Genomic DNA, 14,918 nt, shown 5'->3' with positions numbered 1-14,918 from the left:
CGCAGATGACGGGACACTTGGGGGAAAACCACCTCAGGCTTTCCGCCCTCGTCAATTAGACGCAGACTTGACTAAAATAACAAAATGATTAATATTTAAAAAAAACTTTTAAATAAGCTTTTTTTTTTTACTTAAAAAAACACGCTTTACTGAAAAGTACCGTGCTAGGAAGAACTCCACGACTCCAGCAAGTGGCCCCGATGCTTGCCATAACGTAAGGGACCGTGGTCAAGTATAGCCAACGTCAGTTGTGCGTGTACAATTACACCCAAGCCGAAACATAACTTATAAAAAATAATGTTTAAAAAAATATATATTTATGTTAGAATATAGTATTGTCATCAGTATGACATAAGTATACCAAGTTTGCAGTCGATACTATATTGGGAAGTGGGTTAAAATTAGATTTACAAGATTTGAGGATGCGACAACGACAACAGACAGAGTGAGTTAATAAAATTCGCCCATTCCCAAGGAGGGGTGAGGGGGGTGAGGTGAGGGGGAGGGTGAGGTGAGGGGGGGTGAGGCGGTGGGTGAGGTGAGGGGGGGGTGAGGGGGGGGTGAGGGGGGGGTGAGGTGGGGGTGAGGTGAGGGGGGGTGAGGGGGGGTGAGGGGGGTAAGGGGGGGTGAGGGTGAGGTGGGGGGGGTGATGGGGGGGGGTGTACCCGCGATTTGCCTCGACGACGTCACGGCCCGCAGCCGAGGGTGGCCGGCGAGCTGAGCGTGGACATGGGTCGACCCGCGGTGCTGGTAGCCTCCTTCCTGGGCTGCGTTGTCTACGTTATCGTCGCGCGAACGTTCCTGCCGGGACTCCGACAGCGGGAAGGAGCTGGTGCGTGGGATCGTGTGTGGGGGGGAGTCTACGGGGTTGTTAGTGTGGCGGTCGACCGCCCCCCGCGCGCTATCCCCCTCCCCCGGGTTTTGAGCGCTCGGCTCGGGCGACCGCTTCAGGCGAGGGCGAGGCGTCACGTGAGGGGATTTGCGGAGTAGGCCTCGTTGTTAAGAGGCACCTAAATCCTCCTCGGGTCGTGCGATTCAAACACTTCGCGTGAGATTTGTTTCGGGTTTGCATTGATGAAGAATGAAAACTAAAGGGAATTGTGTATCCTAAGCTGTGTGTTTGTCCTGTAAATTGTAAACGAAATTGCAGTGCTTTAAATGTTAGTCTCGCACTGTAATAATCACTGCGAGTGAGTGAGTTGTGTTGGATACTGTTACTAACGTTGTTATTAGTTTATTTCAGTGGCATTCGCGAGTTTGCTTTTGCTAAATCAGGTTTGTGTCAAGGCAGATAAAATGCAAATATATTTAAATGTCAAGACGTTCTCTGTAGACGCAGTAAACGCCACCAGTGCGCACACACTCATCGCCCAAAGGCATTCCTTAATTATCTCGTAAATACGAAAGGTTTCGTAAGTTGAATTCGTAGGTTTAATTATTCACTTAAATGGGGGCTCCCTCTTTACCATCAGTGCCGATATGAAATATTGGTATGACTTTATTTTGTTTACTGTTTATATTGTGACGATAAATCAACTGAGAGCCTTAATCCACCCCGTCATTTCCACAGCATCGAGCGTACACACTCCACGGAGACTTTACGAAGATCGTCATGCTGAGGCACTTTTTATTTATTATTATTTTACACGATTTTATTTAACTCACTCCGTCTGTTGTATCCTTAAAAAAATATTGTAACTCAATTTTTACACACTTCACAATGTGATATCGACTGCAAACTTGGTATACTTGTGTCATACTGATGACAAGACTATATTATATCATTAAATATATATTTTTTTACATTTTACACGCTTTTATTTAACTCTGTTGTCGTATCCTCAAATCTTGTAACTCTATTTCAACTGTCTTCCCAATGTCGTATCGACTGCAAACTTGGTGTAGGTATGTCATACTGATGACAATACCATATTCTATCATTAAAGTAAAAAAACTATTATTAAACAATCTTTTTTACCGGTCGTATTGTCCACGCTCAACTCACGTTGCCTGTAAATCACCACGGTCCCTTACGTTATGGCAAGCTGCGGGGCCACTTCTTGGAGTCGTGGAGTTCTGCCATTACGAGTACCGTACATTTCATTAAAACGTGTTTTTTTTAATTTAGCAATGTGTGTGAACCGATTACGCCTATAACAATGTGCCCAACTAGCTTGATAAAGGAGACATACTCAGAATACCGCGGTGGAGACGGAGGTTCTTGGACGAGCTGACACTTGATTTGATGGTGCATATTCGGTGTCTGTCAAACCGTTGACTAACTCCATGCATAAGCCACATTTTCAAAAACTATGCACGTAATTAACGCGTAGGGTTTCGCAGCCAATATTACGAATGCCACGTTGCATCGTTAAGGTGAATTTGAACTGTGAAGTTGCCCACTTGTGGTCATGTGACCCCAAATCCATGGACCCGTGCCAGATATTTTACAATTGAGTACGACATGAGTAGGTAAAACTTTTTTTAACAGGCATTAAAGCCAGAAATAATATTTATGTTAATCGTTTAAAATATTTTAAAATATATTAGCTTTTATTGGCTATTTAATGACATATTTTTTTCATGTCAGGTGATATCAATTCCTGGTCTGGACCATAGAGGAAGAAGCCGGTCTCTAACAGTTGGAACAGCTGGTGTTGATGGTGACGACGTTTGTGTTTGCGTCACTCATATCCCCGTTCTTCAGATGCGTCCCTTCAGCCGCAGGGGATGCCTCCTACTCAAGGCCCCTCTCCCCGTCAAACCCCCCAAACCCCGAAGGCCCCCCAAAACACGAAGGGGTCTTCGCGGTCCAAGGAAAGTCGAGGGACCAACTCTGGGCCGAGCACCAGTTTCATCAAGCAAGTGCTGCCTGTGTACGGGTTTGGCATTCTCATCTACATCGTTTACATTCTGTTCAAGGTGGGTGTGAGCGGAGATGTGACAACTACGTGGGGCCGACCGGTGTCAGAGAGGTCACGAGACACGAGCACAGAGAGAATCGTGGGAGAGTTGAGATGCGGGGAAGAGAAACACTGGGAGAGAGAAACACAGAGAGACACGGAGGCACAGTGGCAGCAGACGTGGAAAGTTACACTGAGGGAGACGACACACGGATCGAGACATGGAGATACTGAGACACATACACAGCGACAGAGACATGCATAGACTGAGGGAGGCGGAACACAAATTGATAGAGACACGGAGAGAGAAAAACACAGACTGACATAAATACACAGACAGAGACACAGACATGCTTGTATACGAACGGATAATGTTGCATGCCCCTACAAATGTAGAGGCACTTGCACATATTACATGCACTGTGTGTATGTGTATGCAAGTAATGCAATTGAAAAAAATCAGCCTATGTATAAAATACTTGTTGCATTACACTTTCATATTGCAGGAGCTCGATTAACCATTACGCATTCGATTTAAACAAGGCAAAGCAATGGAAGCTATGTGTAAACACATACCAAAAAGCTCCCCTTTACAACAAAAAATATGTAGGAGGTAAACATTTTTTGCAAATTGCCCTGCCTTAAAAAGTCCTTGCTCTAACATTGTAATTTCCTAACGTAAGCCTGCTAAATATATTTCTGTTATAAAGCAGTGTTAAGAATGATGGCTTTTGATAAATCCTATAGCAGTGGTATATAGCCAATGCAATATGAGATTTCATGTGTAAATTGAATTCACAGGTCGCTTCGAAAAATGAGCCTCGGGGCATTATCAAACCCGTGCTGAACAAGGAGGGAAATTCGCAGCGAAAAATAAGTGAGTCCCACTTTTCTTCATTCTGGAATGTTGCCCTCCCTGGTCCTCTTCACTCAATTCCAATCCTGGGCCATCATCTCCACATCCACTCCACAGTCCTTCATATGCTGTTTCACTACTTCAAACCATCTCTTTCTGGGACTGACCTCTCGGTCTCTGCCCTGGTGCTTCCAATGTTCATCTTTCTTCTCATGTGGGATTCTTCCCTTCTTACGACACCTCCTAGCCATACAGGACTCGATGTTCAGATTATCTGAGATGCATACCACTCTTGCCCTTTTCTTTGTGCCTTAATTTCTGACCCAATCCGGTTTTGTGATCCCTGAGATCCATTTCATCACAATAATTTATGTGACTGCACAACTGTTTTTCAAATTCAGACCAATATGTAAATACTGATCTGAGTAGGTCCTGATTTTGAATGATGCTTGTTCAATTTTGGCATTTGGCTCTGATGATGCTACATTTAATTTTGAATCTCATGGATTACATGTTCTGTCATATATCAGCATTTGACGAATGAAAATACTTTTTAGTGATGTAAGTATTTTTGTTGACATGGTATTCTGAATGTGTATATGCTAATATGTGCTTGCTTGTGTGCAAACCTAAATGTACGTATATGTTTGGAGTCAAAGATATCGGGAGTCGAAAATATAATCTGTAACGGTTTATCTGAAGCAGTCCTGGGCCTCTTCTAGGTAAACTCAGCCTCAAATGAGTACCTGGTGTGATGTGTAAACATTGCCACTAGGGAGACAACAGTGGCCGGGCATGGTGCTGACCACATCACACCCTCGTGTCCCTTGCCGGCCTTCATAGGTGCTCACTAACAGCACTTTCCCGAACAATCTGTGTGATGTGTGTGCGTGTATCCCTATATACATATTAATATCTCTGAGTGTGTTGGTGAGCAGCTGACCGGCAGCTGGAGGAGCTGGAGCGACGTTTGGCGGAGACTGAGGTGGCGTTGAAGACTCTGGCCTCCCACTTAGAGCCGCTTGGCAATGCGTGAGCTCCATTCTCCTGTCTCTCCTTCATATGGAATTTTAAAATTAAGTGACGGTTTAGCAGTGTGTTAAGTTTGGCTATCCACCCCATGCCATTGGGAGCTACTTGGTGTAGAGTGTTCCTACCTCCCACGTAAGGTAGCGCAGTGGGTAACGCATCGTGCTACGAACCCGGCGGACCGGGTTCGATTCCTGCCCACAGCCAACACTGCTGACAAACATATGACCGGGTTTTGTTTGCCACATCACACTGCACGTAGAAATACACAGTCACAGTACCTTACTCATTCTCTTTGGCCAAAGCCTAATGCATGCCTGCCTAACTCCTCGGTGTGTTCTTCTCTCCTCGCATTTCCTTGCGGGACTTTGCTGTTCCTGCTGCCTGCGTTCAGTGTGCAGAGGACCAGCAGCCTGTTTGAGAACGACTGGTGAGTCTGTGGCACCCGAGGGGACTGATATTGTTGTCGTCTTTCTAGCCCATGTGGCTTGTGTGTGTCTGTATGTTTCTGAGTTTGGGAACTGATGACGCAGTGATTAGTGCGCTGCGCTACGAGCCCAGCGTCCCGAGTACAATTCCCGCTCACGGCCACCAACACCAGTGACCATTATCTTAACCATTCCTGGGCCTCCTCTAGGACGACTCAGCCTCAAATTAGTACCTTGTAAGGTGTGTAAACATTGCCACTAGGGAGACAATGGCGGCCGGGTATGGTGCTGACCACATCACCCCCTCGTGTGCCGTACTGGACTTCATAGGTATTCGCTAACGGCACTTGCACCCTAGAGTCTGTTCAGGCTATTTGGGGGATCTTTGATCTTTTACTAGACATAAAGATCATTATAGCTCATCGGAATCATCCAGTATAAATAGAGATTCTGATTCTTTATCTCTCGTCTCGTGTGCGATTCCCCGGTCAGGATCGGCGCAACGGCCGAGCGGCAGGAGCAGGTGGTGCGGCGCTTGCAGGAGATGACTCTCACCTCCCGCGCCGCCAAGGGCTCCGGGCCCACGAGCGCCGAGCAGGAGGCCGAGGACTCCCCCTTCTCACTCGGCAAGGACCACTCCTCTGCCTCGCTTGAGTCATCAACACTCGTGGAGTTTGACAACCAGCCCGATATAGCAGACACAGAGCATTGGGCAATTGTTGGAGATTGAGTGTTACCACCCCCCCCACTCACCACACCGCCCAACCCCTCGCATACGTGGGTTCTCTCCGGGCACTCTGGTTTCCTCCCACACGTATCAGCACTCCATAATAGACTTGGCCAAACATCTCGGTGTAGCGGGACTCTCCTGTCCAGAAGTCTCAAGTCTCACCGAGGCTTCACTGACTAAATAAATAACTTCATCATTATTAAATCGGTTAATTGGGAAACATAGCAATCGTTGCCCTGTCCTGTGAAGACTTATCAGGATTCTCCAGAAAGAGGGGTGAGGCTACCCTGGGTAAAACTAGCGAAAAAATAAAACAAGCGTGATCATTTACGTCATTTTTCTTTCGTAGATGCCGATGATGCCGAAGAAATGCCGACATTTGTGCTTCCGTCCTCCCGCTTTGCACCAACTCCCGACGGCCATCCCACCGGCCACCCAAGTTCTCGCCGGCCGGCGCAACGCATGCCCGAGAACTGGGCGCCCGACTGGCCGGACGACGCAGGTGGGCCGGGCGAGGCGGATGGGCCGATCCCCGGGAGCCATCGCCGCTTCATTACGACTCAAGGGGAGGATGTTGGCGACCGTGGCGACGATCGCGGCGGCGGTGAGGACGTCGGTGAACGCCTGCTGACCGGCAAGGCGTCGCGTCTCAGAGGGACTTGGCCACGCAGCGCTTGGGGCTTCTCTTCTGCGGCCGATTTTCCGTCGTCTCTCATCGACGAGCCGGTGGATTGGGACAGCGACCCGCTGGTGGCTGCCGAGAATTTTGGATTTAATCAGAGCGACCTTTGCTGTGACCTCGACGATGGTGGTGACAGTGGTGGTGACGGTGGTGGCGGTGGTGGCGGTGGTGGCAGTGGTGGCAGTGGTGACGGTGGTGGCGGCAACTCCCGCTGTGATGACCGCAATCGCGATCGCAATTGCGATGACAATAATGATGGTGACCACGGTGTCCTTGATGATAGCTGCGACAATGACGGCGATCACAAGCGCGGCAGTTCGAGTCCTGAACGCGCGAATGCCGGTGACGCACACGCCGTGAGGACTGAGCTGAGACGCCGCGTGATGCTCGGGTCACACACCGACCCGGTCACGGGCTCGGAGCAGTGAACTTGCGTACGCTACACCGCACGGCCACCGCTGTCGCCTGTCTACGTATCCATCGTGTGCGGTTGTTGAGCAATAGATGTGTTTAATCGGGAAAGCACGACATTGTAGGGTTGTGTTCCCGAGTTTTGTATTAATCTGAAGAATCTGACAAATTGGACTTAGAAACGACATTTAGGATACGAACTTTATTGTCTGGTTCGGATCGATTTGAAAATACAACGTAGCGGGAACTGACCCCACATGTCACGTTAGCGTGTAATATATAAACGGTGTCGCATGACGTCGCTTTTATTTGCTCGAAGACATAAGTTATTGCAGAATGTTCAATAAAATAATTTGTTGCATCATGGTCTAGTCGGTGGGTAACCCAGGAAAGTGTTCCTGCCACGGGCACATCACGTCCAGGATACCTCTGGCCATGGCGGTTGTCACTGATAGTCACGCCACCTACTCCTCCTCCGGTCTGTCTCGCAGCGAAACTGGAAAACATTTTTGGTGAAATTCGGTGATCGCCGGCATCTTGGCCTCGAGCCGGGGAGAAAGCCATCACGTGACGCTGGCTCGTTAGTTTCGCTCTTTCGATCTGTGGGGATGAGTGAGCGCTTTGCCTGAATGTTTTTTTATTACGACTGTTAATATCACAGCATGGAAGCGGTGGTTGTGTTAAACACTGTGAAGCTCTAATGAAAGTCACTTTATTATATATGAGATGACGGCTATGATGTGGTTGACGACGATCGTTATAACATTTGTTGCTGCCCGCGGTGCAGGCTGCCCGTGGTGCCTGCTGGTAGTACCCCCGTAGCAAACCGGCTACAACAATCATGATGATGCTGGCTAGAGGCGGGTCTACTCTGGCTGTGTGAATCGCATTCTGCTCCACTCTCAGTACACTTGAGCTCAATATTTACTGTGGCCTGGCCTGTGTAACACGCCCGCGTGATGCTCGCAATAGTGTGTGTGTGTGTTGTTTACAGTTTTAAAGTAAAATATACTTTATAAGTAAAGATGTAAAAAACCTGCGTTGTGCCTTTTCCTTTATAACTAGCTTTACTACCCCGGTAAAGTCACGTAGGTAAAAATAAATAATAAAAATAATATAAATATAATATGAATTTTTACATAAATAAAAAATAATAGAAATAAAAATAAAATATTTTTATTTCTATTATTTATTTTTACCTACGTGACTTTACAGAAAAAACCTAAGAGTATGAATCCTTGCAGTCACGAAAGCTTCAAATGTAGAATTACTACCCCGGCTTCGCCCGGGACTTAATTCACCACGCCCGGCCGCCTTTGTCCCCCCAGTGGCGATGTTCACACACCACACCAGTTAATTGTATGAGGCCGAGTCGACGTAGGGGAGGCCCAGGACCGGTTAAAATAATCCTCATCGGTGGTGGCCGTGAGCGGGAATCGAACTCGGGTCGCCGGATTCGTAGCGCAGCGCGCTAACCACTACACTACAATACGTTACGCTTTCACATGCGCGGGTCACGTGACAAATTTGACGTCAGCTCACTTGCCGTGCAAAAAATATATGCATTCTTGAGCCCCCCCCAGCCCAAAAAGTGTACTTTTATAATGTTTGCATGGTGTACAGTCTGGGAAGTACCCACATGGCAAATTTCCAGTTTGTTGCATGTCGGGAAGTACGCTAAACATTTTGAACAGACACATTCACAACTTTTCCTTTTATATATATGGAGATTATCGCACTTTTCAAATACGTTGTCATAGTCTACGAAAGCTGGACACGATGGAAATTGAAAACAATAATTAGTCTCCAAAACGCAGGACGCGTCGTTCGAAGGGAATGATAACAGACGGCCAGTGTTGGAAATTCCATATTTCTTTGACGGTGGTACTGTATTTGTTTACCGACGTGCAGTGCACAACATTGTCAAATAGGGGGCAGGATAGTACCGTACAATGCCACGTGGGTGCAGAGTTTTAACATTTTGCAATAAGTGGAGACGCAACATGATAATACAAGGTAATGCGATAATTTAATATTCAACTAAATCAATGCCCAATTAGGAATACATCACAGTCCGTGCCACGTAATTGAGTTTTAATACCACGTGTGCAGTGGACGCATTACTCATCTGCAATCGATGACGGTGGCTCCACCCCACGTGCCTCTCGTAAGCCATGGCCACATCGTGAGCCATGATCAATCCACTGCTGTATGAAGCCTTCTCCCCTCTTCCTGCCGCTCCCACCCGACTTCTAAAGCCGCCCCACGATCCCGCGATGCAATCATCGACCACCTGGCATCATCGTCGTCGTCGTCATCAGCAATGATCAACCTTGTGGGTTGCTCACCAACTCACCGCTCGCGCTGCTGGTGAAGCGGAAATATATAAATTGGCCACATTCGTTCACTCGACAACTTTATTCGTTGGCTGTGTTGGATGGAGGAGGTGCCAACGACACGCATTTGACCCAAGGCTCGATTATGAATCGCGTGATATCGGTCGGCGCATGCCCGCGTGGTGATTTGGTGGTTGCGAGTTTCGTATTCGGTGTTGCAGAATCGCCCAACAACAGGAACAACAACATTACAAAAAAACCCGTTCGCCTCGATTGAGACGTCATGGGGCGAAGTCGGGAGAGCGGGAGGAGGACCGGTTGAGGTCGGAAGGTACCGGAGAACATCTGGCACACGCCGTTTTGGCTACAAGAGCAGCGATCCCCAGGTACAGCAAACACCAAACACCCAAACACGCGGGCAGCCCACAACGCATGCGTGGTGTGTGTGTGTTGTGTAAAACTATTACAATTAAGATTGATGTTATTGCGAAGAGGTGGAAATTATGGTTAGTAATTATGGTTATATGAAGGCCTCCTCATGCCGGCATTACTCTTCGTTTTAATAGTATATGCAGTGTGTTGCCGCTTAACTGTGATCCTTAAATATGAAATTGTTAGTCTCTGCTGCACTCGGGTTGCCTGGGTGAAAAGTGGGGGCGTAGCATTGCGCAATCATCGCCAGCCGCCTCAACAACTTAATAATCATCTTGATTTGAAGTTTTCGTGACTGCAGGAATCCATACTCTTGGGTTCTTATTCACTTAATAATAACCACCACCACCACCACCACCATTATTTTCATGATCCCATTTTGTCATCACATGCTCATCCTCTCATTATTATCGTCATCTTCATAATTATTATGGGCCATGGTCTATTCGCTGATGAATTGATTCTTACCCAATGCCACAATCATCGTGTCCTGATCCTTATTTAATATTTGTGAGCCATGGTAACAGCAATGTTGGATGATTGCCTCCTCACGCCATCAGCATCATCACCATGATCACAATAATCATTGTCAGACATGGACTTTCAACTGCTGGATGAAGGCCTCACACCGCCAACATTACCACCACCACCACCACCATGATGGTGGGGAATGTTCTCTATCCATCTCATTCCTGTACATGAACTGGTCTCCTTACCTCCCACTCACACGCACACAAAATACAAAGATCCCCCTGAAAGCCACAACAGACTTTAGGGGCAGATGCTGTTAGCGAGTAGCACATGAAGGCCGACACGGCACACAAGGGGGTGGGTGGCCAACACCACGCCCGGCCGCCGATGTCTGTTACATAGTACAACACAGGCACGCGTGAACTGATATTGGCGTCTAAAACATCACCGTACGGGTACTGATTTTTTTTACATGTATTGTCATCGCGCGTTCAAACCTGATAACCAAAAGCGTGAGTTACGACAACGAGAAGCGATAGAGCCCCCAGATCAAAATGCAAGTGTTGTCATTGAGTGACAGCGTGAGCTGACCTAGACTAGCGAGCTAAACGCATTTAAAATCGAGCGGTCGCTTGGTTTGCAGTTGCGCACGAATAAGATCCCGGGCGGTGGTGGTGGCGGCCTGACGCCGCGCGTGACTGCCTCTCGTCCAGCGCTGTGGAGGCAGCAGCCAGGGTTGGTGGATCACCGCTTACAAACGTCGCGAAACTCCCTTCCCCGTGGGTGGGAGACGAGGAGGAGCCGTACTCTGGCGAGCCAGGAGAAGGCAGTGCAGCAAAGTGTATGGCCCTAATCTCCATCTGCCCCGTTCTGTATGGGATCGAGCACCTGGGTTTTTTTTCAGGTGCTCCGGTTTTCTCCCACGTGTAAAACACTCATTGATGTTTCGAGAATCGCAGAGCTTGGATAATTTTTTGTAGCGTGGTTACTGCTGCCTTTTAACCTTATGGATTATCAGCGATTGTGATGGATGCAATTTGCACGAATGACGACACGGTATATAAAACAACACATGAATATTATTATTACTCTACTACTCATGGACACATCACACTGATGTAGATTTATTGCCATGGGTGTGTGTTTACACTTACATCGTCATCAATTATCATCATCATATTGCTTTTAATATTAGCCGACCACCACACGCCACATGTCGAACGACCAACGTGTGGCAGGACCCTCTTGAAAAGGAGTCTTGAGACTCTGCGAGGCTTTCCTGGGTAAATAACTACAAGATAGGACCTGGTGGAGTCGATTAGAATTGTGATGGTGCCACTCATCATGCGTCTCAATCACAGTGCCATTGTAAATTCAGCGAATGATGCTGCTATAATTCATCATCATCATGTATAATTGTAATTGATAGCGTAATCACAGGTATATGCAGATCGGCAGGCTGCGCGCGTGGTGGGATAAATTGTGAATCCTCCTGCCACTTCTAAGACGTGTGGCCAGTACCCTCCTGCTCGAGGGAGCTCTCTAGAGCGGCCTCTAGTGGAAGCGCTTCTGCCACCGTTTACGTGAGCGAGCAGTTGCAGGCCTTCGCCTGTTGTGTAGCCACCGTATTGTCAAAACAGCGTCTGTTGACATGTACACACACGTGGACACAAACACGGCGGGCTTGTGGGGGGGGGGGGGGGTGCGGTGGGGGGTCTGTTAGAGGTCAGTGCCGGATTTAGCTAGTGCGTGGCCTGTAGCATGATGTTATAAAGAGGCCCTAAATAAAACAAAATCACAAATATTAAAGCACAAATTTGTAACTTGCATAGTAACGTAATTGCATTTCCTAATTTGCTATACAGCCAGATAATACGACAAATCGCTTACCTTAAACATCCAGTCATTCATAAAATTTGAAGGCGGTATAGTATTATAGTAATAGAGCAATTGCAGAATCACGGAATCGAAATTGATAGCTTGAAAGCATTTAACGCCAGGCCCTTGAAAGTGCGGGGCCCGTAGCATTTGTAGCCACTTTTGCTACGAGGATAATCCGGCACTGTCAGAGGGAAAGGTGGAATTGCTGGAGACGGGACTGGCCTTTCTCTCCTTAGCTCGTAGCGCCCCCTTCCCGCAGGCGAATTCGCTTGGAGGCCTCGGGGTGTATGGAGTGGAGCTGGCAGGCGCACGACACGATGAGCACGAGGAAGGCCAGCGACCAGCCCACGGCGGCGGCGATCCAGCCGGTCTGGTCCACGCCGAGAATGCAGCACGCCTCGGACACGCTGCAGAACTGCGCGTTTATGGTTGTCATGTCTAGGGGGAGGGAGCAGGATTTGGGTGGAGAGGTTATCAGCATCGTCTGATTACTTGCAGAGGTGTAGTGGTATTGGCATAGGTCGTGGGAAATTACAATGACCACCACCATCATCGCCATCACCACCACCATCAACGCGACCATCACCACCACCATCATCGTGACCATCACCACCATCTCTTTTCACCTCACTCCTGCATTATGATATCACAGAGTTATTGACACGGAACGTGTTGCGTTTGTGCACCACTGGTTCAGGAGATCAGCAGTAGCAGCAGGGTAAATGATGTGTTAAACTCGCTACGTTTGTTTCATCGTTGGCGACGGCGTCGTGTCGAGGTTTTGCCCGTGACGGAGCGGATGGACGGACTGACGAACGGGATGGAGGCGACAAACATGTCCTTACTTATGCATTGCTGCAGCAGGGAATCCGCCTGCGGTGTCTGGGTGCCGTTCATCTCAGTCGAGCCGCACACGCCACCTGCACGCGCCGGGGAAGGACTTTAGTTGAATGTCTTTCACCCGGATGGTCCATTCAGATGAAGCATCTATTTTGTATAGGATGCCCAGGGTGTCAATTAATACACAACGACATACGTTTGGGGCAAGTGCTGTTAGCGAGCACCTATGATCGGCCGGGTACAAGACGGGGGTGGGTGGTCAGCACCACGCCCGACCGCCTTTGTCTCCCCAGTGGCGGTCTTTACACACCGCACCAGGTACTCATTTGAGGTTGAGTTGACTTAGAGGAGGCTCAGGAACGGTTCAGATGTTCGTCACTGGTGTTAGCCGTGAGCGGGAATCGAACGCGGGTCGCCGGGTTCGCGTTGACCGCTCCCCCCAATGACACGTATACATACACACACGTAAATATACAACTTTAAGTTTGTTGAGAGATCAGATCGACATCGTGAATATTTATTGTCAGCTACCCAAATATTTCGGATAAATTACGCTACGATAACCATCCCGCTATAACGGTGTTGTGCATAACGGACGGGACTGTTATCGTGGACACGCATCGAGGGACGACGTATCGTCAGATGTGAGTACAGCGCTGCAGTGGCAAGTCCTACCGGGTCCAGGGACGAAGGAAGCGACGCATAGAAGCGCAGAAGCGACGACAATCAGTGGTGTCCTTGGAGCCATCACGCGCAGCAAGTGCAGCAGTTGCAGGGTTGTGCAGCGGTTGAAAGAGGTTTAACAGATGAAGGCTGTCTAGCGGTTGAAGGTGGTGTGGCAGACGAGAGAGGATGCGCAGTTGGAGGAAGTTCAGCGGTTGAAGTAATCGCAGCAGCAGTTGGAGAGAGACAGACCCGCGTGTGTGTGTGTGCACAGTATATATATGTGTGTGTTTGTGTCCCAACAGGCTGTTGATGGCTATATGGGGAATATTTGTGTTTGTGTATACACACACACACAAGGCCAGATACAACTGGCGCAGTGGTGCAGCTGCCAGTAGTCTCGGTGAACCCATAACCCCTGGCTCTGTACCGTCACCTTCTTACAGACAGCCTTCCACACTTTAACGATGGGCTTTAGATGCACCTAGCCTGGCACAAGTGCATTGGGGACGTCACAGCCGCTTAGTGGCGAATTCCCGCTTGTGGCCAACACCAGTGAAGGATATCTCAACCGGTCCTGGGCCTCACCAAGCTCGACTTGGCGTCTAATTAGTATCTGGTGCTGTGTGTAAACATCACCACTGGAGAGACAAAGGCGACCGAGCGTGGTGCTGTCCACCATAGCTTCTCGATAACAACACTTGCCCCAGCAGTCTGTTAATGCTACACGGGGGATCTTTGTATATGTGTGTGATGCTGCAGTTGTGTGAAGGTATAGAACTTCGATTCGATCTCCCAGCGCGGAAGTTGAAAAATTTGGTTCTTAAATCCACCTCCGCGTCTCCAGCGCCAGCAGGGTTTGTGTGTGCATCACAGTGACGTCGATTGGCGGATGGCGAGCAGTGGGGTAAAGTGTGGGTGCTCCCAGCGCTTTCAAGACCTCTGTGCCAACGTGGACGTGGAGGCCAAATGCCGCTCTACGTGGGACTATCTGTAGTATGGAAGGCTCTTCCGTCGGCAGTGGCGCGAGCGAGCACTTGCAGGGCTGCGCCTTTACCTCTGTACACGTGTGTATGTGCGTACGCACACGGCCAGAGCAAACTGGCATCACCAACAACAACAACACGGCCTCCAACCATCGCCACCCTCACCCACGAGCCATGGTCACTCCATTGACCTATTGACCTCGAAAGGCAAGATGTGGTGGTGGTAGTGTTCCGAGTTCGATTCCCGCTCACGGTGACGAATATCTGAAC

At 48.7% G+C, this 14,918-nt stretch overlaps 2 protein-coding genes across 3 annotated transcripts; one reads left to right on the top strand and one right to left on the bottom strand.

Moving 5' to 3' along the window:
- The first annotated feature begins 671 nt into the window (after positions 1 to 671).
- On the top strand, positions 672 to 8,076 carry LOC144723087 (uncharacterized). Of its 2 annotated transcripts, none has more exons than XM_078601674.1 (7): positions 672 to 832; positions 2,708 to 2,922; positions 3,705 to 3,780; positions 4,698 to 4,791; positions 5,183 to 5,218; positions 5,709 to 5,842; positions 6,296 to 8,076. In XM_078601674.1, the coding sequence occupies exons 1-7, from the start codon at positions 730 to 732 to the stop codon at positions 7,054 to 7,056; spliced, it is 1,419 nt and encodes a 472-aa protein (XP_078457800.1). In that variant the 5' UTR covers positions 672 to 729; the 3' UTR covers positions 7,057 to 8,076. The 2 variants fall into 2 exon arrangements, with proteins under 2 accessions (XP_078457800.1, XP_078457801.1); XM_078601675.1 differs by having other exon boundaries at positions 729 to 832; positions 1,571 to 2,876.
- A 3,313-nt stretch (positions 8,077 to 11,389) lies between these two features.
- On the bottom strand, positions 11,390 to 13,937 carry TMEM213 (transmembrane protein 213). The gene is made up of 3 exons (XM_078601676.1): positions 13,675 to 13,937; positions 13,005 to 13,079; positions 11,390 to 12,597 (listed from the first exon to the last, which is right to left on the bottom strand). The coding sequence occupies exons 1-3, from the start codon at positions 13,745 to 13,747 to the stop codon at positions 12,392 to 12,394; spliced, it is 354 nt and encodes a 117-aa protein (XP_078457802.1). The 5' UTR covers positions 13,748 to 13,937; the 3' UTR covers positions 11,390 to 12,391.
- Between the last annotated feature and the right edge of the window lie 981 nt (positions 13,938 to 14,918).

This window comes from Lampetra planeri, chromosome 16 (assembly GCF_965212315.1).
Source record: "Lampetra planeri chromosome 16, kcLamPlan1.2.h2, whole genome shotgun sequence".
NCBI classification, from domain to species: Eukaryota; Metazoa; Chordata; class Hyperoartia; order Petromyzontiformes; family Petromyzontidae; genus Lampetra; species Lampetra planeri.
This window is presented reverse-complemented; position numbering and strand designations above follow the sequence as displayed.

Coding starts and splice junctions, on each gene's coding strand:
- TMEM213 (XM_078601676.1), bottom strand. CDS start 13,747: ATGGCTCCAAGGACACCACTGATTGTCGTCGCTTCTGCGCTTCTATGC. Junction 13,080..13,674: donor TTCCTTCGTCCCTGGACCCG/GTAGGACTTGCC, acceptor CGGCGCGTGCAG/GTGGCGTGTGCGGCTCGACT. Junction 12,598..13,004: donor CCTGCTGCAGCAATGCATAA/GTAAGGACATGT, acceptor CCCTCCCCCTAG/ACATGACAACCATAAACGCG.
- LOC144723087 (XM_078601674.1), top strand. CDS start 730: ATGGGTCGACCCGCGGTGCTGGTAGCCTCCTTCCTGGGCTGCGTTGTC. Junction 833..2,707: donor CCGACAGCGGGAAGGAGCTG/GTGCGTGGGATC, acceptor CCCGTTCTTCAG/ATGCGTCCCTTCAGCCGCAG. Junction 5,219..5,708: donor AGCCTGTTTGAGAACGACTG/GTGAGTCTGTGG, acceptor TTCCCCGGTCAG/GATCGGCGCAACGGCCGAGC.